General features: G+C 39.3%; 1 protein-coding gene across 1 annotated transcript in view; it reads left to right on the forward strand.

Annotated features, from left to right (window-relative positions):
* Positions 1–26044, forward strand: part of CSMD2 (CUB and Sushi multiple domains 2) — a 735331-nt gene that overhangs the window by 444891 nt on the left and 264396 nt on the right. Inside the window, exons 13-17 of the mRNA XM_032227842.1 lie at positions 3673–3999; positions 13180–13374; positions 17454–17592; positions 20702–20889; positions 25288–25476. Coding sequence (XP_032083733.1) covers positions 3673–3999; positions 13180–13374; positions 17454–17592; positions 20702–20889; positions 25288–25476 — 1038 coding nt within the window. The remainder of the gene's footprint in view (positions 1–3672; positions 4000–13179; positions 13375–17453; positions 17593–20701; positions 20890–25287; positions 25477–26044) is intronic.

The following is a 26044-nucleotide window of genomic DNA, read 5'->3' on the forward strand; positions in this document are numbered from 1 at the left end:
AAGCCAATGGACCTCATCAGCCACAGTGTGGTAAACGCTCCCTCTCGATGGCTGAGCAAGATCCATATTCACAGTTGTGCTCTAAACATTTTTTTCTTAATTGCCTTCACTATGCCACCATCTGGCTTCACACCTCGTTAGCTGAAGCTGCTGGTCTCCTTTCTGATGATGGCATAATGGCAGAGGATGGGGAGCGGTTTTTGCCTTAAATCGGCATGGAAGTGCATATCAGGAGCTGGAATACAGTTGTTTTATTTGCTGGACTCTGAGTAGTAGATTCCTTGCACGCTGCTCAGGGAATGCCATGGCAACTTTTTTTCTAGGGCTTCTCATGGTATTTGTCTAACCATCCATGCCTGCTATCTACAGAATGTTGGAACCACTTTTGGGAATGGGAGGGGGGAATGTGATAGAGGTGTATAAAATTATCATGGCAAGTCCAAGGGAGAGATACAATTTGGCTTCCGCCCATAGCAGCTGTTTGGAATTAAACCCAGGAGGACTGGGGAAAAGGGTGGGCAATGTAGAAAGCTCAGCCGCTTGATGAGCAGAAGAGATAACTTTATATTTTGAAATAGCCAGAAATCCTGAGGAAGAGAGAAAGAGGAGTAGGAAAAAAAGAGTTTGCAGTTTTGGGAAAGATGATAGTCGGGAGGAACGTGTAGCCTCCATATTCTGGAAATTGATACTTGACATATTGGAAGAAGGGCTCTACTGTCTTCTCCCATAGCAAGCAGAGATTGATATAGATATTCTGCGTTTGAGCCTCTGTCTTGAGTATCCTTGAAAGGATGTTCACACAGTGCCACTGTGGACAGAGATGGGTAGGAAGGAGACTGTCCCCCTGTCTTTTATAACACCAAATCTAATGATATTCAGGTAAACTGAATGCTGGCCTTTCAAACCAAACCAACAAAATTGTTCCTTTACCCAAGATGGGTTTGTATTGTAAAATTTAGCATCCCAAGAGGTGGAGATGACTTTACAAGAAATGTAAAATAAAAACATGGAAATTGCATTGGTTTTCCTTTATTCCAGCTATAATTCAATTCTAAGGGATTTATTTATATACGATTTAAAGTATACTCTCATTTTCTTCCTTGGAGAATATCCAATATGGTTGGAAAACAGAAATAGGAAAGGAGATGCTATTGTGGTGACTTTAAATTGTTCTTCAATAACAGTAACAGTAAAACAGAATTGGAAGGGACCTTTGAGGTCTTCTAGTCCAACTCCCTGATCAAAGGAGATCTTATGCCATTCCAGACAAATGGAGGTCCAATCGCTTCTGAAAAACCTCCAGTGATGGAAAACTCACAACTTCTGTAGGCAAGCTGTTCCATAAGAACTCCATAATTCAACTGTACAGATATTTTTCTGTTGTTTCTATCTAATTTATCTCTTCTCTCTGATAGGTATGATAAATGAGGGTGCGCCTGTTATCTAATTAGCCTCTAGATACCTTGGACCATTCACTCTTTAAGTTTCTATAATTGGGCAAAACTTGTTTGGTTTATAATTCAACATTCAAATAAGTGTTTTAATTGGAGTTATAAATTGTTGGTCACTGAAAGTTAGGTTTGTCAAGATGGATGAATGGTTCTATAAATTTGTTTAATTATTAAATATATATCTATCTTGGTGCAGCTTGAAGTTGTTATACAAACTGAAATTCTGTATTCTGATTTTGGTATTTCCCTGGAAGGTGGCATGCCATTCAACACACAAAATATTGGAATTAAAAAAATAAGTATTGTATAAATTGCATACAACATAGAATACCGTATATTAGGAAAATGTGTTTAGAAAAAATAAACGTATATTGAGGAAGACAGTTGCAAAAATGTTTAAGTAGATGGTTTTTTTTAAACAAAAATCCTAGTGCTTAAAGGTATAAATATCAAATATACTTGTACTTAGAGGTTAATGTTATAGAAACAAAACAAATTTACCTCGCTCTGTTCATAGCAAACATTATTTTAAAGAGGACAGTTTCAGATCTTAATGAAAATTATTACATTGGTTTCATTACAGATTTCTTTTCACATGAGTAGCAGGTACTGCTTTCAGTGTTGGCCATAGCTTTGTACTCTGTGTGTGTCTGTTTGTGTGTGTCATGTTCCAGGACAGAATTGTTACCTCTTTTTCCTCATTTACTAATGGCAGTAATGCCTTGGGGAGGATTGCACATATATTGTCACACTGTTTTGGGGAACAAACTTTTGAAATGAGACCTTAGCTCCCTCAAATTTTGTATTTTTCTCCATCTGGGTCTGCCCTTCAATTTGTACTACAAACAGACCTAGCCTGTAGGTGGGTGGGTGGGTGGGAAATAAGGACCACCTTTGGTGGGAAGGTAACAGTGTTCCGTGCGCCTTCGGCCTTTAGTCATGCTGGCCACATGACCACGGAGATGTCTTTGGACAGTGCTGGCTCTTCACCTTTGAAACAGAGATGAGCACCGCCCCCTAGAGTCGGGAACAACTAGCACTTATGTATGAGGGGAACCTTTACCTTTACCCTGAGCTTATTCTACGAATCATTAAATCAATGTCAGTGGTCAATTTCAAAACCTTTTGTCAGAAAATTATTTCAAATACTGTATGTTCTAGAAAAATATACTTAAAACTAGTAAATACACAAATAGACTTGGAATGCCAAAATCAACCAAATAATTTTATCATATCCAATTGCGGTATCTCATATTTAACGTAATATTCCTAAGTTCCAAGATTTGGGTTGTTTTCCACAACTTCATATAGACGGTTTTAACTGACATATTATGTAAAGAGTGTTGGTTTTTTCACTTTAATTACTCATCCTGTAAAGCAGATTAGCAAAGACCCCTTTAGGGTCAATAAATATTGCTTTTTCCTTTATTGCATTTTCAACCTGAATTCAGACCTACTTTCTCCTCTTTGAAAATTCCTACTTATTTATTGAAACTGGGGGGGGGGGGATTGAACGTTGTATCATATACAATAGAGATGTTGTATTATATATATTATTTTTAATTATCCTTCACTCTTCTGAATTTATCTTCAATCAAAGAGGACAACAATTCTATTTTTCCCCCTTTTTGGTAGTTCATTTTTTATTGTATAAAAGATCCAATTAATACATTACAGAATTCAGATATCAGTTAGGTACACTGGCATTTCTACAAAAGAAAACACACCTAAATTTTCCTGATGCAATAATTTGATAACTTAAAACTTTTAAAGATAAGAAAAAAAATGCATTGGTATAAATTTGAGGTGTTAATCGTACAGTTCCTTCAATTGTACAGATAAAACTAAGTGTGGCACTGATAGGCTATCACAAACTGCATATAATTATTTTGTAATATAATCAGGATTTCTATTTGTAGCTTGATGTGTAATACTGAGATCTCCAGTCTAGAAGTTTTACTGTTGATGAATATTCCAAAGTACGAAAATAGAAAACAAAACAAAGATTAAAGGGAGAAAAGCTGCTTTGAGAAATAGATAGCTTTATATTTAACTGACAAGATAGCAATTCTTGAATTTCATTTTCTGTTTTTCTTTTTACATTGTCTTTACAACCTCAAAAATGCAAAGAACTGGCATTAAATTCATCTGATTAAGTTGCAGGCATTGTGACACTCCTCTCCTCTTCCTTCCTCCCTTTCTTTTGTTTTTCTCACTGCAGTTTCCTGCTTCTTCAATTTCACTAGTCCATCTGGGATTGTGCTCTCCCCGAATTACCCCGAGGAATATGGCAGCAGCTTGCACTGCGTTTGGCTAATCATCGCAAAACCTGAAAGTCGGATCCATTTGGCTTTCAATGATTTTGACGTGGAGCCTCAGTTTGACTTCTTGGCGGTGAAGGATGGTGGAACAGCTGAATCACCCACCCTTGGGACCTTCTCTGGAAACCAACTCCCATCTTCTCTGACCAGTAGTGGCCATGTTGCCAGGTTGGAATTCCAGACAGATCACTCCACTGAGAAGCGTGGCTTCAACATCACATTTACCAGTAAGTCAACAGAAAGCAAAGGATGGTACTATATGAACAGGTGTGCAAGGAAGCAATCAGGGCTACCTCTTTGTTGTTCTCAATCAGAGTGGCAGCTAGAAATGCGCAGATCAGTACAAATGCTACTGCTGGTAAATCAATATTGGATCAGATGGGGTTTGTTTTTGTTTTCTCCAGGATATTTCTCGTGTTAGAAGGCTTCCAAACTTAACCAATCTTAAATAGTCAATTAAATAACATGTTTTCCTGAAAATAAGACAGGGTCTTATTTTCTTTTGACCCTTGAAATAAGTGCTTGGCCTTATTTTCGGGGAGGTCTTATTATTTTTGAGGTGCAGGAGGCGGCAAGCATGGTCACCTCATGGCTGCTGCTGTGTTGCAATATTTTCAGGGAGGGCTTATTTTCAGGGGAGGATTTATTTTAGTATATGGGCTCAAAAGCCCGATTGGGCTTATTATCCAGGGAGGGCTTATTTTCAGGGAAACAGGGTAAGTCACGGACATGCCACAAAATAATGCATGACCCTCTAGCTTTGTATGTATGAGAAGGAATCATTTTGGCTCTACAAAGGTTCTACTAGGATGGAGACAATATCCTGTTTGTGGGGAGGGTGCACACTCAGCATCACAGCCATTTGTGAACAATCAAGGCTTCCAAAGGAGATTTGTTTACTTACTTATCAAATTTGCATGGTCTCCAATCTTGGACAAAGCAAAAGGGGGTGGTTACAATAAAATCCACAAAAAACATTTTTACAAAATCACATTAAAATAATAAAACATACATAGAAACATATAGAAGGACTACAGTGGCAGAAAAGGCTCGTCTCTTGTGTCCCACCAGTAAAATGTCCCTCCTGAAAGATCTGATGGGATAGCAGAATAATAGTGTTGAAGGGGACCTTCATTTGAGTCTTCTAGTCCAATACCATGTTTAAGCAGGAGACCCTATATCATTGATGGCTAACCTTTTTGTCATCACGTGCCAAAAGTGCCCATAATGCAATGCCCGTGCGACACCCCCCCACACTGCACCCCTCTGAGCATGTGTATGCAATCTCCCATGCTCCATCCATTTTGGGCCTAGTAGGCCTCCCTGCAGTTTTTGCTCCTAGGAGCAAAAACAGGCCAGCTGGCCAGTGGGAGGCGCGCGGGCATGCATGGTAGAGCTGAGCTAGGGCGACAGCTCGCATGCCCAGAGAGAGGGCTCTGTGTGCCACCTGTGGCATGCGTGCCAAAGGTTCACCATCACAGCCCTATATCATTTGAGACAAATGGTTGGTCAACTCTCTTCTAAAAAACCTAAAAAGTGATGGAGAACCCTCAACTTGTGAAAGCAAATTGTTCCACTGATTAATTGTTCTAAATTTGATTTCTAAATTGATTAGAAATTTATCCTAGGTTGGTTCCCTCCTTGAGTAGTTTCCATCCATTGCTTCTTGTTCTACCTTCAGATGCTTTGGAGAATAGTTTGACTCCCTCTTCTTTGTGGCAACCCCTGACATATTGGAACACTGCTATCATGTCTCCCCTAGTCCTTCTTCTCATTAAACTAGACATACCCAGTTCCTGCAACTGTTCTTCATATATTTTAGGATGGGTAGGTGTAATCAGGGAGTGGTAGTCCTTCAAATAGCTCAGCTCTATGCTATTTAGGGTTTCAAAAATGAAAACCAGCACCTTGAATTGGGCCCAGAAGCAAACTGGAAACCAACCAACTTAGAATGCATCTACCACATGCTCTTGAAATTTAAAACTGTCCTGTGATCCAAGAGATCATAACTACGATACGTTCACCATAATTTTTAACATATGGAGCCTCTGTGCATATCTTCCTTTAATTTATGTTACGGAATATAAATTGCTCGAGAATCTTTTTAAAATGCAAATTGCCCTTCTTTCATTGTTTGACATGTCAATTTATCCCGTTCTTTAACGTATTTTTCCCTGTTGTATATTCTCACTGTCTTTCCTAATATAGCTAGCATTATTTGTTTGCCACTATCTGTTCTGCATCTTCTTTTCAGATAATTTTCAGGTAAATTAAACCTCGTAAGTGAATGACAAATGTCAACATCGTTTGATGTTAATATGCTTTGCAGCTGCAAAGTTCTACTGACTCAAGGGATTCGTGGCATATACATATTTGTAGCTTTTGAATATTTAATATTTAAGCTGCATATTTTGACTAAAATCTGATGTTTTCACATCTTTGCAGAATGAGAAATACCATAAGTAGGAGCAACAATTAAGTTAAAAATGTGTCGCACGTTTCTCTGAATTGATTGACGTGGCATATTTAGGTTCAGTTTTTAATTCTACAGTACGGACCTCAACTTACAACTGCAACTGAAGCCAGAATTCCTAGTGCTAAACAAGGTGGTTGTTAAGTGGGTCACACCTGATTTAATGATCATTTTCCTTTAGTTTTCAAAGGAATCATTACAATTGTTAAGTGAGCCATGCAGTTGTTAAGCAAATCCACCTCCCCCATTTGCTTGTTGGAAATCAACTGGAAAGGTAGCAAATGATGATCACATGACCCTGGGATACTGCAACCACTGTAAATATATGTGGGTTGCCAAGTTCCTGAATTTTGATGCATCATAAGTGTGAAAACTAGTCATCATTCACTTTTCTCGATGCCCATCGAACTGTCCCTAAGAAAATAGTTGTAAGTAGAGGACCTTCCTGTGGTTGCCAAAAGTTACATACATACTTCCGTAATTTTCTACACACACACACACACACACACACACACACACACACACACACAAACACACACACATACATACAATATTCAGGAAGATAAGTCAAAATTGTGGGATAGGAGTAAGACAAGAGCTAACCTGCCCCAATCTATAGATGGTAGGTAACATGAAGAGCTAATTTTTATTTTTTGTTAAGCTTGTAACTTGCCCCAATCTGTAGACGGTAGGTAACACAACAACTAACTTTTAATTAAAGTTTTGATAATAGTTTAAGCATTGTACCCCTGAGGTTGACAGTGGAAGATAACATCAAAAATTGATTATGCTGCCCCCAAAAATGTTCCACTAGACTAGAGCATTAGAATATGTATTTTCTGAATCTTCAGTGCTTTTGAACAATGGGATCACATGACCCTGGGATACTGCAATGGGAATGTCTAGGGAAAATAGAAAATAGTGCAATATTCAGTCCATTCACATAGAAAAAATTAAAACCAATGCAAATTGCAATATGTCTTAAAATTATACTAGTATACTACTACTGTGAGAACAGGCTCATAGTACAAATCTTAGTTATGAATCATCGAAGTCCTTAAATTTAGCACTATATAAATTTAAACTGACCATTGAACCATATATGATTTGGGGAAAAGGTCAAAACCCCAGATATAGATTCATTTTGCAATTATTGTAAAATATATTTAAATATGTGGTAAACAATTGCAGCCCACAAAATAAAGTTATTGAATTTTATATAAAGAGATATATAAATACAGTTTTAACGCTGGCCTGTGACCATAATAAAAATTGATTGATTGATTGATACAGTTTTAATGGATTAAAAATGCTTTTATTGCTTTATTTGTTTGTTAAGTTTGGAACCTGCCCCAATCAGTAGACTGTAGGTAACATAAAACAAAGTAAAATATATTAACAATAAACAGCTAGTCCTTGACTTATGACCACAATTGAGCCTAGAAATTTTGTAAGAAATTTGTAAAGTGAGTTTTGCCCCATTTTATGCTTTTTCTTACCACACTTATTAAATGAATCACTGCAGTTAAATTAGTAACATGGTTGTTATGTGAATCTGGTTTTCCCATTGACTTTGCTTATTATGTGACCATGTGGATGGGGCAATGGTCACAAGTAGGAAAAATGGTCATGTCACTTTTTTCAGTGTCAATGTAACTTTGAATGGTCACTAAATGAACCATTGTAAATTGAGGACTAACTGTGCCAAAACAAATAACAAATTCCCATCCACAAATGGATTCACATAAACATTCAGCTGGAATTAAAGGTTTGGTGAAATAGATTTCTGTACTAACTTCTAGAGGGAAAAAGTCTGAACAGGAGGTTTATTATTTATTCCACATAAAATATTTGTCTTTTTTTAAAAAATAAAACTAATAAAAACTAATATAAAATAACAAAAAATAAAAAGAAATCAAAGGGAAAGCTAAAAGTACAAGAAAGGGGTGGAAGTAAAAGGAAAAATAGAAAAGAAAGGAGAAAAGATACAGCTTCCAATTTTCTTTTCAGTAGTTATAAATGCAATTATAAATTTACTTCTTACTCTACATCTAACTTTCTTCTTTCTATCATCATCCTGTCTGATCATTAAAACCATAAATCATGTTGGTTTGTTTATTTATTTTTGTCTTTTATACAAAAGGAGTTTCCAGTCGATAGTAAACTTAGATATTATTTTTTTCTTGGATCAAAGAAGTCAGTTTAGCCATCTAAGTCCCATTATCTTCACCAATCATTCATCTATTGTGGGTAGCTCCAAATCTTCCCATCTTTATGGAACCAGACCCACATTTTGCATGGAAGGCCATGCCTTGCAAGCACTCTGCTTATGGACAGATTTGATTTTGACAAAGCAGTACCTGATACATCTTGCTACTGACTTAGGCCTAGAAATCTGATGGTAGCGAGTGCAGTGAATTCATGATCACTGTTATCCTGCAAAGGCTGAATTGGGAAACTAGATTGTCCCACTAAGACTCCTAAAACAACCAAATCTATATATATACTGTGTGTGTGTATTCCAGCATAACTCTGGAATTCCTTGAGCAATTTCAACCAAACTTGGTACACAGATGACTTACTCTCTAGAAAAAAAATACTGTGGGGGTAAGGTACCCCTAACACCCCTCAGGGTCTATGTCCTGTTAAGATACAGCCTGTTGTGCCTTAAAATGGATTCTACTGTACTGCTGTAAAATGGTTTCTACTGTACAGCGCAGTGGAGTTGCCATGGTAATGGCTTCACAGTACTCCACAACGGGGCTCCCTCTGGTAAGGGGGAAAACCCAACATTAGAAATTACGTTTGGTCTAGATATTTTCCCCCTATGAATAAATACCCAGGAAATGCTGGGTTATCAGCTACTACATTATAAAGTGAAGAAACAACTTTATTGCCTATAGCAAAAACACGAGCAATAATTATTCTTGGATCCTCTTAATTCCAAGCTTTTCATAGTGAAGTGCATGGCAGTTTCGCATGACAATTTGCACTAAAGCTTTCTCCTATAATTTTCTATGGAACATGATTAGATTGACTTGGCAAGAATGATAAACGACCTTTGTTACAACAGTGGTTGACAGCTCTACAAAATTAATGGGATTTCTGGTTGGCGACTGCAAACCAGCTATTATTAAAAAATAATTTGTCATACTGGATTAGAGGACAAGTTGATCAAAGTCACTAACCTATATTTTGGGGTGGGGGTTTGAAGGGGCTTTATTTTTGTCATTTGGTTGTTGCGGGGTTCTTGGTCTTTGCTCAAATTGTTGTTGGTAAAGTTTTAAAAGTGTAGATTTGGATTAGGCGTAAGAAAGTTATCCTTGTCACCAGGGGTGGGATTTTACCAGTTCGGACCAGTTTGGGTGAACCGGTAGCTCTGATGATCAGCTGGGAGGGAACCGGTTTTCCCTGATGATCAGATGGGCCCATCTGCCCACCCACTCTATTTTCCTACCTTTATCTTCTCAGCTGATTCGCATGGCAGAGCAGATCCCCGCATTAATCAGCTGTCTTACTCCAAAAAAAAAAAAAAAAAAAAAAAAAAAAAAAACACGGAAGTGAAGATTTTTTCAAACTGTGCATGTGTGTGCAGCACACATCACACATCACACATGGGCATACACACCCACAAAGTGTATGACCACCAAACCGGTTGTTGAACAAGGAGGTTTCCACCACCGATTGTCACCATATGCATGGAACAGCTACCTCAAGTCTTACAGCCTACACTTTGCATGTGGCAAATTTCAGATTCATCCCCTCACATCTCCAAATCGAATTGGCAAAATATTCCTGCCTAAAACTCTGGAGACCTTCTTCTTGCAAATAATCTTACTCTTCCAAAAAGGAAAATATAACTACAAGGACAAGAGCACCATCTGATTATTATGAACTGTCTCTCAGCTCTCCTGCTAGATAAACTGTCGTACATGTTGTTATTGAATCCTCATTCCATGAATGCAATATTCCATTTCAAAAGCTTCTGTTCTTGCTGTAGTAAACCTAGATGCCAATAACAGAAAATGGATTAAGTTTAGGTAGCGAGTTATATTGAAGACACCAGCAAAAAATGCATAGAAATCCAATAAATGTTGGTATTTAAAAATTCCTACGTATTTAGATTAAAATGGGGAAAAGAAAGACAAGCTACTATAGGGCACAAACTTCATAAATTCGTACCAATAGTCCTGTAGCTACTCATCCACCTAATGAAATGGTATAATTGATATTGTCAAACCTTGAAACATTTTGTTTGATAAAGTAGTGTACTTCTAAGTTGAGAATGTCTGTTTTTGAATGTAAATATAGTCCACTTCAAGAATACTGAGAGTATTTTAAAGGTTCAAGAAACATCTCAAACTGAAAAGGGCAAATGTAAAGTTAGTGAGGGAGGGAGGGAGGGAGGGAAGGAAGGAAGGAAGGAAGGAAGGAAGGAAGGAAGGAAGGCAGGAAAGAAAGAAAGAAAGAAAGCAAGAAAGAAAGAAAGAAAGAAAGAAAGAAAGAAAGAAAGAAAGAAAAGGGCATGCTAAAGACCTATATTATTGGCATGTGTTAAGGGAAGGGACACAGTGGCTCAGTGGCTAAGACACTGAGCTTGTTGATCAGACGATCGGCAGTTCAGCAGTTTGAATCCCGAGTGCCACATAGCAGAGTGAGCTCCCATTATTTGTCCCAGCTTCTGCCAACCCAGCAGTTCAAAAGCACATAAAACATGCAAGTAAAAAAATACGGACCACTTTGGTGGGAAGGTAACAGTGTTCTGTGCGCCTTCAGCATTTAGCCATGCCGGCCACATGGCCACAGAATCGTCTTCAGACAGCGCTGGCTCTTTGGCTTTGAAACGGAGATGAGCACCATCCCTGAGCTAGAAACAACTAGCACACATGTGGGGGGGGAACCTTTACCTTTACCTAACGCAAGGGTTCCCCCACTAGTGGGCCATGAGGGTTTTGCAACCAGGCCACGGAAATGGCTGGTGAACACATGCACACACATCCTTACTTGCTTGAGCAGCAGGTGAGCATGGGTGTGCTCCATTTAAATGAGCAAGAGGTGTGTGTGCACACTGCCCACACAATTGGAGCTGTCTGAGCACTTGCTGGCTGCTCGCACGTAACCATCCCCTCTTTCCCCTCCCACCGGTCCGCAAAGCCAGAAACGCTGAGGAACTCTGTGTTAAGGCACTTGAAATCTTTACTTTTTAATTTGGTATTCAATACCTGCCCATTTTCTCTGGGCAACGTTTATGTCATATGAGTTATGGATTAAATATTTGTAGCTAGAGATGCACAGATTTTATTGTTATTTTATGGTTTTCTAAATCACCCTAAGGGCAACTATTTCTATTCTGTATCAAGGCCAGACAATGGAATTGAATATGACTATTCTGACTTGATTCTGGATATAGACATTCCTCTAATTATCTTCTGCCATGCGTATTTATTTTTGTTAAACAAATTTATGTAGCCACATAAACACATTTATGTAGCCACCCAATTCAGACACAGTGTGACTCTGAACACATCAGTTCAGGGAGCCTCACACTGAGAGATTGTGGGCAAATCAAGTCCTTTTATCTTACTCAACAGCCTTCTCTTACCAACAGTCAGCCTTCACATAAGTCTTAGCACCCCAGATACTTAACCCCGTATCTGACTTACTTGGTGATAGGTTCTCAGATATAATTAACTTTTTTTCTTTATTGCAAAGTAAGACATCAATAATATGGTGTATACCATTTTAAGATCATAAGAATAAAAACCTACATTCTTACAATGTAGAATCTAAGCTACTTCTGTCAAATAAACAAGTTTGTTGAGAACAACCTCTAAGCCACAGTTCACATCTGTTACTCCATCATATGGGTCAATCAATCAATCACATATTTATTACAGTCAATACCAGTATAATTAAAAATATTCAAAGAATATCTAATTAAAAGTTCTGGAATAAAATAATAACCAATGACAAATAAAATTTATGTTGAAATCATAATTTAGCAGCCTACCAATCAGTTGCACATAAACAAGAGCGTAACCTAAGCAATAATCAGAGGTGATATTCAGCAGGTTCTGACCAGTTCTGGAAAACCTGTAGCAGAAATTTTGAGTAGTTCGGAGAATACTCAAATACCACCTCTGACTGGCCCCACCCCATCTATTCTCTGCCTCCCGAGTCCCAGCTGATCGGGAGGGAATGGGGATTTTGCAGTATCCTTCCCCTGCCACGCCCACCAAGCCATGTCCACAGAACCGGTAGTAAAAAAATTTGAATCGCACCACTGACTATAATGTATGAGTAATTGTTGAATTGTGAAAGTCTATAGTTATTAGGTACTAAACTACAGCAGGGGGATAATATTAAAAGATTTGGTGCATTAATTATATAAAAGTATTATTATGGAGTTCCAGAGAAACTTTTGTGTTGCTGTGCAGAATCTAGCTACCTGCGCTATGACTACTATACATTCATATTTTAAGCAACCACTGAAGATTAATGCTATCAGACCGGCCAGGATACCTATTAATTATCAGAAAAATAAATTTTGTTTGAAAGTCTCTATAAAAAGAGCAGCAAAGAAGGACATATCCAGAGGTTCTCCAGAATCACAGGGACCGGTGTCTTTCAGTCAATGGTGACCATATGGGTCTATTGCATCATATAAACAACTGACTTCACTCAGGCAAGCACTCTCACATCCTTCTCACTAACTAGAGTCTTCAGGTCCACATTGAAGATGCATTTCGGACTGGCAAGATTGCTAAAAGAAGGCAGGAAATAGCAAAGGTACAGAATAGGATGTTTTTTGATGCCCATTAAAGTGTTAACCAAACTTCATCTCTGAAGACAAGAAGCATAAGGCAAATGCAGAGGACCATTTTCTTTGGGGTAAAAGGCATTTGCTTCACCATGTCTTGTTGTTTCTTTCCAGCCTTCAGACACAATGAGTGTCCTGACCCAGGAGTGCCGGTCAATGGGAAGCGGTTTGGTGATAGCCTCCAACTTGGGAGCTCAGTCTCTTTCCTGTGTGACGAAGGCTTCATAAGGACCCATGGCTCAGAAACAATCACCTGTGTCTTGAAGGAAGGCAATGTGGTTTGGGATAATGCAGTCCTGAGATGTGAAGGTAAATTGCCATGTTGCTTGCTGTTTTCTTAGTTATAACAGTTAAGAGAAGGAAATAAATAAATATAAGAAGTACCTGAGGAACAAATGGATGTGAATTTTGTATGCAAACTGATGTAACTACAGAAGCATCTAGAGCCCTGGGGGAGGGAGCAAAGAAGGGAAGATAGTAGCTATGACTACATGATCAAATCCCCACCCTGTGTGATGGGGTTGGAAATGGGGGTGGGTAGCTATGGGTTCGCCCAGGTTCGGTAGAACCCCTAGCTAACGTTATGGGTGGTTTGGAGAATCTCCAAATTCCATCCCTGGCTGGCCCCGCCCCACCCCTCCCACCCCACCCTGCTCCTCCCAAGAGTCTCCACATGGCCCATTTTGGATGCAAGGTAAATGCATGGAGCCTCGGGGATGGAGAAAAATGGGCCTCCCAGAAGGCCTCCAGAGCTCAAGGGAGGCACTTTCACCCTCCCAGAAGCTTGAGGAAAACCTCCAGAGCCTGGGGAAGGCGAAAACACACCCACACATACCATTGTGGTGCAGGAGGCTGACTAGGTCATGCCCACCATGGCCATGCCCACCCAGCAAATGGGCAGAGAACCTGTTGCTGAAATTTTTGATGCCCACCCCTGGTTATAAACACATGTAAATAAGTGAGCCGTCTTCTGTCATGTGGTTGTGGACAGCATCTTGACTTTTTAGCCCCTTCCCTCTCTCCTGGATATCCCTGCATGACTTACAGCTGCTTTGGTAGAATAACCAGCTCAATTGGAGGGAAGTGTTAAGAGGGTGGTGAGCGTAGAATCGTCGCACTGCAGGAAGTGACACAGGCCTGACTTCACCCCCAGAATCTTGGAAGCCTTGTCTGACCATTCCCATGAGAATGCAGTCAGTTTGACAACATTCATAGGTGACTAACAACACTACTTCTGCTTGAGATGATTCACGCATAGTTCTACTTGCTTGCACTTGACAAGCTGCTAGACTAATTTTTTAAAAAAGTATTGCACTTATGTTTTCTCTCTGTCTCTTTGGCCTTTTGTTCTATTAAGTTTTCAGTGGGATCATTTATTGCTATATTTAGATTCAGGTAGGTTGCATTAAAATGTTGTGAGATAAACCACATCTCAGTATTCAGTATTTTTATCAGTGTAATTCCATGCCTTCTTGATTTCTTAATGGAGTTTGGAAATGACTAAAGATGAAATCATCCCAAATGGAAAAGAATTTGGTTTATTGATCCCTTGAGCTTCACTGAAGTCAGCTTTAGTTAGCTTCATTCCCTTAATTCTATACAGAAGGCAAAATTGCCACATGAAATATTCTCCCACCAGGAAGGAGGTAAAAAAGCTGTAAGGGAGAAATCATATCCCTCTGGAACACCCTGCCACCAAGAATGTTAATGGCAAGCATAAGGACAGATGGATAGTTGCAACTGAAATCCTACCCAGAACGCTCCTTGCCCAGGGTTTTATTAAGTTCATTCATGAACTCAGCTGCTGAGCTGTGGGTTCCCCAGGGCTGGTCCAGTGCAAATTCTATGATGTGAAACAATTGTCCCATCAATCAATTTTGAGGTTCTTGTTATTAGTTTTAGTTCATTCAGGAAGATAATATTTAATTTCAAATATTGTGTCAATTTGCATCCAGACAAAAAATATGACAGTCACTCCAGAACTGATGCTCCTTGCTCCAAGTTATTCTTCTTCAGTCACAGGACGTGTAACATTTGACATTTATCTGTTCTGCCTTTTCATTTCTTTTCAAAAACAAGCATCAACATTGCTCACAAACTGTTTGCAGCTTTGTTTACTTCACTCTTGTTAAAATCTCTTCTGAGTGGGTCATAGAAGCTTGATAGTTCATGTACCTTCTCACTCTTAGTTTAAGTGGTGGAGGAAAATAAAAAGTATCAAAACTGTTTCAAATTCCTTTTTATTCTCTGACAGTTTTGATAACCTCATCACTATCAATGTGTCCTCCTTTACCACCCATCTCTCTTGCTTGCCTTGGACTTGCCCTCCAGTGTGAGCTCAATTAAATGCAATTTATAAGTAGCTTCTTTTTTAATTAAATAAGGGGGAAATCTGTCTAGAATATTTAAGGCACTGTTTGATGTTTAAGGAATAAAAATCATCAGATGGGCAGAGCAAAGCAGTTGGGATTGGAAAAAATGGGGTGGAAATGTGTTGCTTTCAAAAACTTGGGAGGCAATTGGTGGATTATGATTTGGAATTTGGAAATTCTACCATTAGAACACGGGGGGGGGGGGAATTGGGAGATTATGCTTTCAAGAAAGGATCCAGGAAATAGACAAAATTAAATTATTTTTAGTGAATTTCTTTCTGCTCAAGCTATCAATTTTTTTTCCCCTAAAGTACAATAGATATAATCTCTGTCTCACAAGGGATAAAATACAAGGCATTTCCCCCCAAGGTTTTTTTCCCCTTACTTCCCTAAGAACCACTGGCTTAATTAACTCCTAGCCAACCTTTGTTAAGCCATCAATCATTGACAGGTGATGTGTTTTACCTGAACCAAGTCTGTGTTCATTCCTGGCTCCTGGCCTGAAATCCTGACAAGCCCTTGTAAGTCAGAATCAGTCATGCTGACCTAACTAAGACCCACATCCCAGTGGTGGGATACGACTGGTACACCCCGGTATGGGCGTACCGGTGCCTGTTGGGAGCACCAGGTACCGTTCCGGTACGGTGCTCCGGAGTGCCCACCCACCCTCCTTACCTGTATTTGAGCCGATCAGGGTTCCACGCATGCACACGGAGTGTACGGAGCCTGTGTAATGTTCCGCCAAGCAGCTGGAGCATCGTGGAGCATCACGAGCATGTGCGTGCTGCGTGCGTGCATGTGATGGACGCCCGGCCCCGTTGCACCATTATACCCACCACTGCCACATCCCAATTTAATCCAGAAAGTCTGAGGCAGTCCAGATAAGGCTGAGCTACAACTCCCAATGGGCTTTCCTAGCAATACTGATTGTGGGCCAGCGAAATCTGGAGGGCTGCAACGTAACATAGATGACCTGGTGAGTGGCAAAGAAAGGCTGCTTTGTCTCATGGTGACCTTCTGTTCGTGGCCACTGGACATGAACATGCTTGCAACCATTTTGCAAGCCATTCAGACTGCAGGACCCTGATCTCCCCCACCCCCCGGCCTGGACATTCGAGGAACGGTCTGAGACATTTAGGATCAGTCTTTCAGCTTGGTTGATCCCTGGATTGTTAATCAATATGAAGAGAGCCTTCTGTGACAAAATGAAGCAGAAGGGAAGTAAGACTATAAGACACACCAGACTATAAAACACACCTAAAATTACAGGAGGAAAACAAGAAAAAATAGTTTTTGGCCTCCATGTGTCGCATTTTCACTCTCCCGGATGCCAAAATTACTATACAGTGCTCTGCATAGCCCATTTTTGCCAAAAATGGGCCTGTTTTCAAGCCTGTTTTTGGCTTGCAGAGTGCTTCCGGGGTCTGGGAAGGCAAATATGTGAAGTGTGGATGGCTTGGAACCCCCAAAACAAGCCATTTCTTTGCGAAAATGGGCCCATTTTTGGAAAAAAATAGGATTTGTGGAGCACTGCAGAGGGCTTCTGGGGGCCTGGGAGGTTGAAAATGTGATGCACGGAGGGTTTGGGACGCCAAAAACACTCATATTCAGTCTATAAGATACACCTAAATTTCCCCCCACTTTTGGGGTGGGGGGAAAGGTGCATCTTATACTCCAAAAATATGGTATGCTATTGTTCTCAATAGCTATCAGACTCCTGAATGTGAAATAATATCATAACTATGTGGTACGATGGGCTTGCAGGGGCGGCACAATGTGTAATATGTTCACACTGGTGCAATAAGACTGGGTGTTAGGGATTTTTTTTTCTTTTTTTTGTCCTCACTGTGAGCTGTATTGTGGGCGTGGGGGGGCGTGCACTGAGTGAGCTCAACCAATCTCATTGTACATATCTTGTGCACTGACAAATAAATAATTCAATTTTCTTTACAGTATTGCTTTTTGCACTAATATTTATTTTTTTATTTTCTTTATTTCCCTCCCTCTCCTGGATAGCTCCCTGTGGTGGCCACCTGACCTCACCAAATGGAATGATCCTATCTCCAGGGTGGCCGGGATTCTACAAGGACTCTCTCAACTGTGCATGGGTCATTGAAGCTCAACCAGGGTACCCAATCAAAATCACATTTGACAGGTGACCAACAATTTAGTCATGTCAATAAAATTACATGATTGGGAATGCTCGATATGTCAGCCGGGTTATAAATTGTCCTGGGGTGTCCATGGTGTTTTCTGAGCTACAAGTATTCTCTTAAGGTAAAGGTCCCCTTGCACATATATGCTAGTCATTCCCAACTCTAGGGGGCAATGCTCATCTCAGTTTCAAAGCTGAAGAGCCAGCGCTATCCGCAGATGTCTCCGTGGTCATGTGACCAGCATGACTAAATGCCTAAGGTGCACGGAACACTGTTACCTTCCTACCAAAGGTGGTCCCTATTTTTTTTTTACTTGCATTTTTACATGCTTTTGAAGTGCTAGGTTGGCAGAAGCTGAGATGCGTAACGGGAGCTCACTCTGCTACGCGGCACTAGGGATTCAAACCACCAAACTGCCAAGCTTTCTGATCGACGAGCTCAACATCTTAGTCACTGAGACACCACGCTCCTAGTATTCTCTTACACTGGTATAAATACTTATTTTTAGAAAAAATAAAATAAAATTTACTATCCAGGTTCATTTGTTTCTCTCTGCTTGTGCATATGGGCATGAGGTAGTTAAAAACTTGAAAAAATGTTTATTTATTTTTCAAAAAAGTTATCATACACGTTTTAAAAGATGCTTCATTGAACTAAATGCCTTCCTTCACTGTTGAAAGCAAAGCCAAGTGTTGAATTCTGTTTCTGAGGTTTCTTCCACCATGAGGCTAATTTAGCCATTTCTGACTCTTTAGTGCCTAACGGAGAGAGATGGGATGGAAAATCTTCAAAATTTATTTTGATTTGAAGTTTTTTTTAATTTTTTTTCTCTTTCAATGAATACATCAAAGAAAACATTTAAACAAATAGAAAAGGAACCATGAAAAAGAATGAAAAGTATATTTTACTCTTTTTCATGTTCCCTTGTGTATATATATGTATACAGAGATATACACATGCAAACACATATTAATACACAAGGTTAAGAGGCTAAAAATCACTGTTGTACAATACACTGCTATCAACAGTCAATGTCCTTAGAAATATGTTGTGATTTAGCTATCACATAAAATTGAAATATAGATTGTCTGCATTAATAAACCCAAGTTTTGGTTGCCCAAAGTTGGTCAACCCAAGTCCAAAGATGACACAATGAAATCAAGTTGAGTCCCAATTCTTTATTTGCTCACATCTAATAGGCAGAATCTTGCCAGACAAAAGCTGTAACCTTCTAAGCTATTAGATATACCCTGGGAGATACTAGTGTGCGGCTACCCTGAACCTCTTCCTTCCTCCCCCATCCAGCTGGGGACTATGCAGCCTGTCAATTTGGGCTTGTCTCCAGAATGTGCTGCCTTCTCTCTGGGAGAGAGCTCTGTGCTGCCAAAATTCCCCTCACTGTTTCTCCAGGTGCATATTCCATCACAAGAATATTAAAAAAATTAAAGATAGGTTTGAATGGGAATTGATATATCTCTTTTTCATGGCATGCTTGGCTTTCTCCAGACTTTCCCACTACAATTTATGTCCTTTTTCTTTGTGCCACCCACTTTCTCTTAATTTTCACTTAATCCAGAGCATTTTGGGCATTCTTGATGAAGTGAAGATAAAAGGGAAAAAGCAACTGAACAGCTGGAGGTTAATACTTTTCCTTTAGTATGGATAACAAGAGCCAACAAAGGATTCTCAAAGGATTCCCGTCAGGTGCAGACAGCGAGTGCCTCTTAGGGAAGCGGACATATTCATAATGGTGCTCAGTGGTGAAATGCAATTCCCAGGGAGGGAATTAATTATTTCATCTAGGCCATGTTTTTCTACCCCTTGGGCGTTTCTGTTCTTTGCTGCTCTTTTAAAATTGGTTCTGTTTCATGTTTTATTCTCTGTTCAGGGTTATTGATCTTAATTTGCCATTTGTTTTAATCACAGTTTATGGTGTTGTTTTAGAAAGGATTCACTTTGTTTTGATTCTGTAAACTGCTGTGAGAACTTTCAGTGGTAGGAACAGTTCATAAATATGGAAAAGGGAATAAAATTAAATGGGGGTTTAAGGAGGGGAAGATAAGTTCAGCTCAGTTGGGGAATCCTATTTAACCCTCAGATAGAAAAGAAATAGTCCACAACTTATAGCCAATCATTCAATGACAGTTCTAAGTTACAACAGACCCCCCCATCTAATTACCCAGTTTCAAAGTTCCAATGTCATCCATCCCATAGTTCACATGACTGCATTTTGGACGCTTGGCAGCTGTCCCACATTTTTGGCCATTTGTAGCACCCAGGGGTCATGTGACCACAATATACAGAAGTTTTGCTAAAAATCAGTGTTTACTTCTGGTTTCCAACAAAAACATTGTTGTTTTTAGTTGGAAAGTCATGTCCAACCCATCGCGATCCAATGGACAACATTCCTCCAGGCCTTCCTGTCCTCTACCATCCTCTGGAGTCCATTTAAGCTCACGCCAACTGCTTCTGTGATTCCATCCAGCCACCTCATTCTCTGTCGTCCCCTTCTTCTTTTCCCCTCTATCTTTCCCAGCATGAGGCTCTTCTCCAGTGAGTCCTTCCTTCTCATTAGGTGGCCAAAGTACTTGAGTTTCCTCTTCAGGATCTGGCCTTCTAAGAGCAGTCAGGATCTATCTCCTCTAAGACTGACTGGTTTGATCACTGTGCAGTGCCAGGGGACTCACAGGAGTCTTCTCCAGCACCAGAGTTCAAAGGCCTCCATTCTTTGGCGCTCAGCCTTTCTTATGGTGCAACCTTAAAAGCCATCTATTGCAACTGGGAAAACCCCAGCCTTGACTATACACACTTTTATTGGCAGGGTTTATGTTTTTGTTGACAAAAACATAGCCCGTATCAAACAATTAGTTTGGTTAACAGCCACGGTGTTCATTTATGGCCACTGCATTTGCTTAATAAGTGCTGCAGAAAAGGTTATAAAATGAAGTCTAATCAGTGGTGATCCACTTTATGATGCTCACACAACTTATGACCATAATTGTGAGGCTTAATTATGGCCATAACCAGAGGATTATCTATTATGGGAAGAGAGAGGAAAGGATGAAAGGGCTAATTTATTACCAGCTTTTCTCCCATTTTTTTCTGTAGGTTTAAAACAGAGGTGAATTATGACACGCTGGAAGTGCGTGATGGCAAATCCTACTCGTCCCCTTTGATTGGAGTTTATGATGGGACCCAAGTCCCACAGTTTCTCATCAGCACCAGCAATTTTCTCTACTTGCTCTTTACCACGGACAAAAGTCACTCGGACGTTGGCTTTCAGATCCACTATGAAAGTAAGTCAATTAGACCTTTTCCAATGTCATGATAGATCACCTAAATCTGTAGAACAGATCTTCTTCGTATGCTTTTAATCCCAAATGTGCTAAGGGCTTAAATCTCTATAGTGCTGGTTGCGACTGTGGCAAAGGCAGCTGGGACAAGTCCAAACAATGACATTCATGATGTAACTTTCTCCTTCAAGATGTTAATTAGGTACTTGTGGTCTTTATGGAAATATATAATTCTCAGTACTTGCACAACTAGGTAATATTGTATGCACCATCACTGGGTCTCTATATATTAGTGATGTGGAAAACACTGTCCTAAGAGCAGGATGAATGCAAAGGAAAATGTGGAAAGGTGAAAGGGAGAAAGGGAGAAAAACAACAACAAGCACAATAGTGCAACTGAGTAATAGTAATAGTTGAATGTATTTAAAATCTAAGCACAGAACAGAAATAAAAGAATCTCAATTAAATCAGAATATGTTTCATACAAATTAAATACATTATAACATAGGCAACTCTAATTCTGACAAAATTAACAGAATATCAAACAGGTAACCACTTTACAGTCAAAACAATAGATAAATTGGACTTTGTAAGTCAAGGGCATTAGTTAAATCAATGTAACTAATTAAATCAAGGAAAATTATGCAATTGAAAAGCCAGAGAAAAGCCTGTTAAGGAGGCCTGTCCAGAAGCTGCACTGATCTTTTTGTAGTAAAGTAAAATAACAGATTCATGAAAGCTGTCCAAACTTTCTCTCTTATATTAAGCAACATCAAAATTTGGATTATTTGGAGTTTTTTTCTCCTGTTTGCTCTTTCTTGGGATGGTATAATGTTCTCCATCACAAATCCCATCTTTTTTTTAGGGGGGGGGGATATATTTTTATTATTTTTACATTTAAAACAATGCAGTATGCAAAGTCTAAGTGACCATACATTCACATTATATACAACTAGTCTCAACCATTAACTATTAGCCTACTTAATACATTGTATAAACCTTCTGTCCAATCACAATATATACAGTTTGTTCCAGTCTTGTCACTTTGTCTTATACCAATCATAAAATCTGTTCCAGACTTCAAAATATTCTGATTCCCCTTTATTTTTAAGTTCAAGAGTGAGCCTATCTGCTTCCGCATCCCATCTTAATGCCTTATTCATTCCTTCTGAATTCCTCTGAGGGGGATGGAGAGTTCAATAATGTGATTGATAAATGAATAGATAGACAGCTCTACATTCTATTACCCAATCAGAGGAGAATCCCTGTTCCTTTAAATCAGGGGTGGGCAATTAATTTTCCCAAGGGACCACTTGAGAAACTGGGACTGTTGCCAATGGCTGCCGCCACTCTGTCTTGTCACCGCTCTCCCCCCCCTGCTACTGCCACTGCACCAATCCCCTATCCTCTGATGGTGATGCTGTCCCTGCAATGCCACACTGATGTCCTGCCCCTGTCCCCGACATCCCACTCCCTGCCCCTATTGTCTCATCCTGCCAATACCAATACCACAGGCTGGACTGGGACTGCCCACGGACTGGGTGTTGCCTGCAGGCCATAAAATACTCAGGTTTGCTCTAAGTCAAACAAAAAAGTGTTAAGCCAGGCTTAAAGATTAAGAATTAAAAGAATCATAAAAGAGGACCTTGACCTGAGGCATTCACATTGCAGCCCTGGTCAAAAGGACCCAGCAGAGATTATACTACCTGAGACTTCTCAGGAAACAGAACTGAATGAAAAATTGCTGGTGGCCTTCTACCACTGCACCATAGAGAGTATTTTAACTTAGTGACCTGTGTATGGTTTGTCAATTGCACAGTGGCAGATAGGACAGCACTCCAGAGGGTTAATCATTGCCCAGAGGATCATTGGTGGCCCTCTCCCCTCTTTGGAAGAGCTTTATAGCTCCCACTGCCTTAAAGTTCAAAACATTCTCAAAGATCCATCTCATCTTGGGCACTTTTTTTTGAACTATTACCATCTGGCATACGGTACAGGATAATAAAAACAAGGACACATAGGCTGAAAAACAGCTTCTATCCCAAGACAGTAACTATATTGAATTCTATGGTATAGTGCAATATTAATACAATGTTGGGTTTTCAATTTCAATTATATAGCATAAGAAGGATGTGTGCTTTTTTATTTTTATAGTTATAATGTACACTGAAGATGGTATTTAATTTTGTTGTACAATGTGCAATGACAATAAACTAAACTAAACTAAACTAAACTAAACTAAAACTAAACTAAACTAAACTAAACTAAACTAAACTAAACTAAACTAAACTAAACTAAACTAAACTAAACTAAACTAAACTAAACTAAACCAAACCAAACCAAACCAAACCAAACCAAACCAAACCAAACCAAACCAAACCAAACCAAACCATTATCTAAAGAATAGGAGGGAACAAATATCTGAGAGTAGGTCCTGGAGAGTTTTTTTTTAGAATTCTACCTTATTCTACCCTCCATGCTTTTCAATCTCTATATGAAATCATTGGAGCTTAAGCTGGAATGTGGAGACAAACTCAGCACCCTGAAGATACCGAGACTGAAGATGCCTGTCCTGAATTATGCTGTGAAAATGTCAGCCTCTTTTTTACAATGAGTGGTGATTTGCACAAGGCCACTTCTGAAATTCAATGGAAACTCAGTCCTGAAAAGAGAGAGATGCTTTTCACACACCTATTTTGGAGAAGGGTGCCTGTTTCTAGGCAAAATAGAGAGTTCTGTGTGGGCCTTCCTCTATTAATAAATGCTGTCTGATCTGGACAAATGAGGCAGAGTTATTTAGTGTCTGACAGCCTTCAGTTTTGATCACTGTGAGGCTGTTGTTGTATTTGGCACCTTTATGTGCTATTCATACCTTTCTGCTAATTGCAATAGGTTTTGTGGGTGTTCTCTCTGATACTTTAAAAAAAAAGTCTCCAGTCACGTAAAAATATTTTCTGTGCTCAATTCCAAATGTTCAGTGCTTCCTTTAGAAGTATTATAACCAATTTGGTTCTGCAACCCAACAAGACAGACACAGACTTCAGAGGATAATTAGAACTGCAGAAAAAACAATTGCTGCCAACCTGCCTTCCATTGAGGACCTGTATACTTCACGAGTCAAAAAGAGGGTCATGAAAATATTATTGACCCCTCACATCCTGGACATAGATTGTTTCAACTCCTATCCTCAAAATGATGCTACCTAGCACCGCATACCAAGTCAACTAGAAACAAGGACAGTTTTTTTTCCCCCCTGAACGCCATCACTCTGCTAAACAAATAATTCCCTTGCCACTGTCACAACTATTGACTAAGGCTGCATTACTATTAGTCTTCTCATTGTTCCTATCACCCATCTCCTCCCACTTATCACTGCAGGACTGTAACTTTGTTGCTTGTATCCTTACAATTTATATTGATATTCACTGTTTCCTGATTGCTTATTTGTATCCTATGACTATCATTAAGTGTTGTACCTTATGGTTCTTGATTAATGTATCTTGTTTTTTATGTACAATGAGAGCATCTGCGCCAAAGACAAATTCCTTGTGTGTCCAATCACACTTGACTAATAAAGAACTCCTATTCTATTCTATTCTATTCTATTCTGTTTGGGACCATAAAATATGGGTTAATACATCCCATGGAGTTCATATAGTGCAGATCTTTTCAGTTGGCAATGCCCCAGGAATAGTCTCCTCCTGAAAACATCACCAATCATCATTTTGGCTACTATTATGCCATTTATTTTATGTACATTATCCTCCAAATATGGTCTATGATGATTATAATGACGCAGTGATGTGTTTGTATTTCCCTTCCCTTTAAAATAGTTTGGGATTGTTGCTTTAGGTTTACCATTTAATACACCAAATGCATCCCATGCCATAATCAAAAAGCAATGTTTCAAATCCCATTTCCATTCCTTTCTGTATTATATTAATACACATTAATTAAAAGAGCCTCATTATCAGCCCACAGTCAGCACCAAATGTTCAATTAACAGCAGGGCAATGCATTGTTTTTCTCAAAGGTTCCATTAAACACAGTGTGGTGGTCCCTGACCTAAGTAAAAAAAAAATGTAGACTTTTGATTACAGTTCTAAGTTTCACTGAAAGAATCAGGCTTTGAAACGGATGTAAATTTGACCAGATTGGACAGTAGATGCTTCTCCCAGAACATTGTTGTGTCCCAAGTTTAGTATTTCTCATATCGAATAGAATGATGCAAAAATGTGTATTATTAGAGAAAGAAAAATTATCTGTGTATCCCATCACACACAACTTACATTTTTCTCAGCTTTAGTAGCAGCCATGAGGAAATTGGTTTCACTAATAACATATAAGCCTCAGTACTATCAGGCCCAGAGTGAAAAATTGAATGCCCTTATTTTTTTACAGCGGTAAAGCTCCAGTCTGATCATTGCTTGGATCCAGGGATTCCGGTCAATGGGCTACGCTATGGGAATGATTTCTATGTGGGGGCACTGGTGACTTTCGGCTGTGATCCAGGGTATACTTTGAGTGATAGTGAAGCTCTGGAGTGTGAGCCAAATTTTCAGTGGAGCAGGCCACTTCCAAGCTGTGAAGGTAAGAATCTGAAACTGGAAAGCTAGAAGTTGAACAGAAAAAGGATATGTTGTGCTAATTTTATTCATTGTTAGGTGGGGTGGAGTGTAGTCTGGATTCCCAAGTGGAAAAGGATGCATTTCAGAGGGCAAAGAGACCACTAAGAATGGAGAGTTTGGTCAGGAGAAAGAGAAGTAGGAAGACTCCCCCCTAGTGATTTCCAGAGTTTCTCTATAGTGTCTATAGTGCCTATAGTGATACAAATGATTGCTTTAGTTTGATAAGATTTCTATCTATAAGTAAAGAACGTAAAAGAAATTATGCAGAAATAGTTCCTGGGGGCCAAAATCCCAGGTTAGGATCTCTGCAATGTGCTGTCTTCCATATTGCTGCATTCTTCCTTCTTTTCCCAGCCCCAAACGGTTGTACTCATGTGACTTAAATCTGAAAATTTACAATAGACTGGTAAAGATTCAACTTGTTTAACAACAGTGGTAAAAATTGTATCTTACTCTTTAGATTATTGAGTTGAAGGAAACTCAGTTACGTCAGCAATATCTAAGAGGAGAATTCAGTGTGACAGAGTTCT

This window comes from Thamnophis elegans, chromosome 12 (genome assembly GCF_009769535.1).
Source record: "Thamnophis elegans isolate rThaEle1 chromosome 12, rThaEle1.pri, whole genome shotgun sequence".
Taxonomy (NCBI): domain Eukaryota; kingdom Metazoa; phylum Chordata; class Lepidosauria; order Squamata; family Colubridae; genus Thamnophis; species Thamnophis elegans.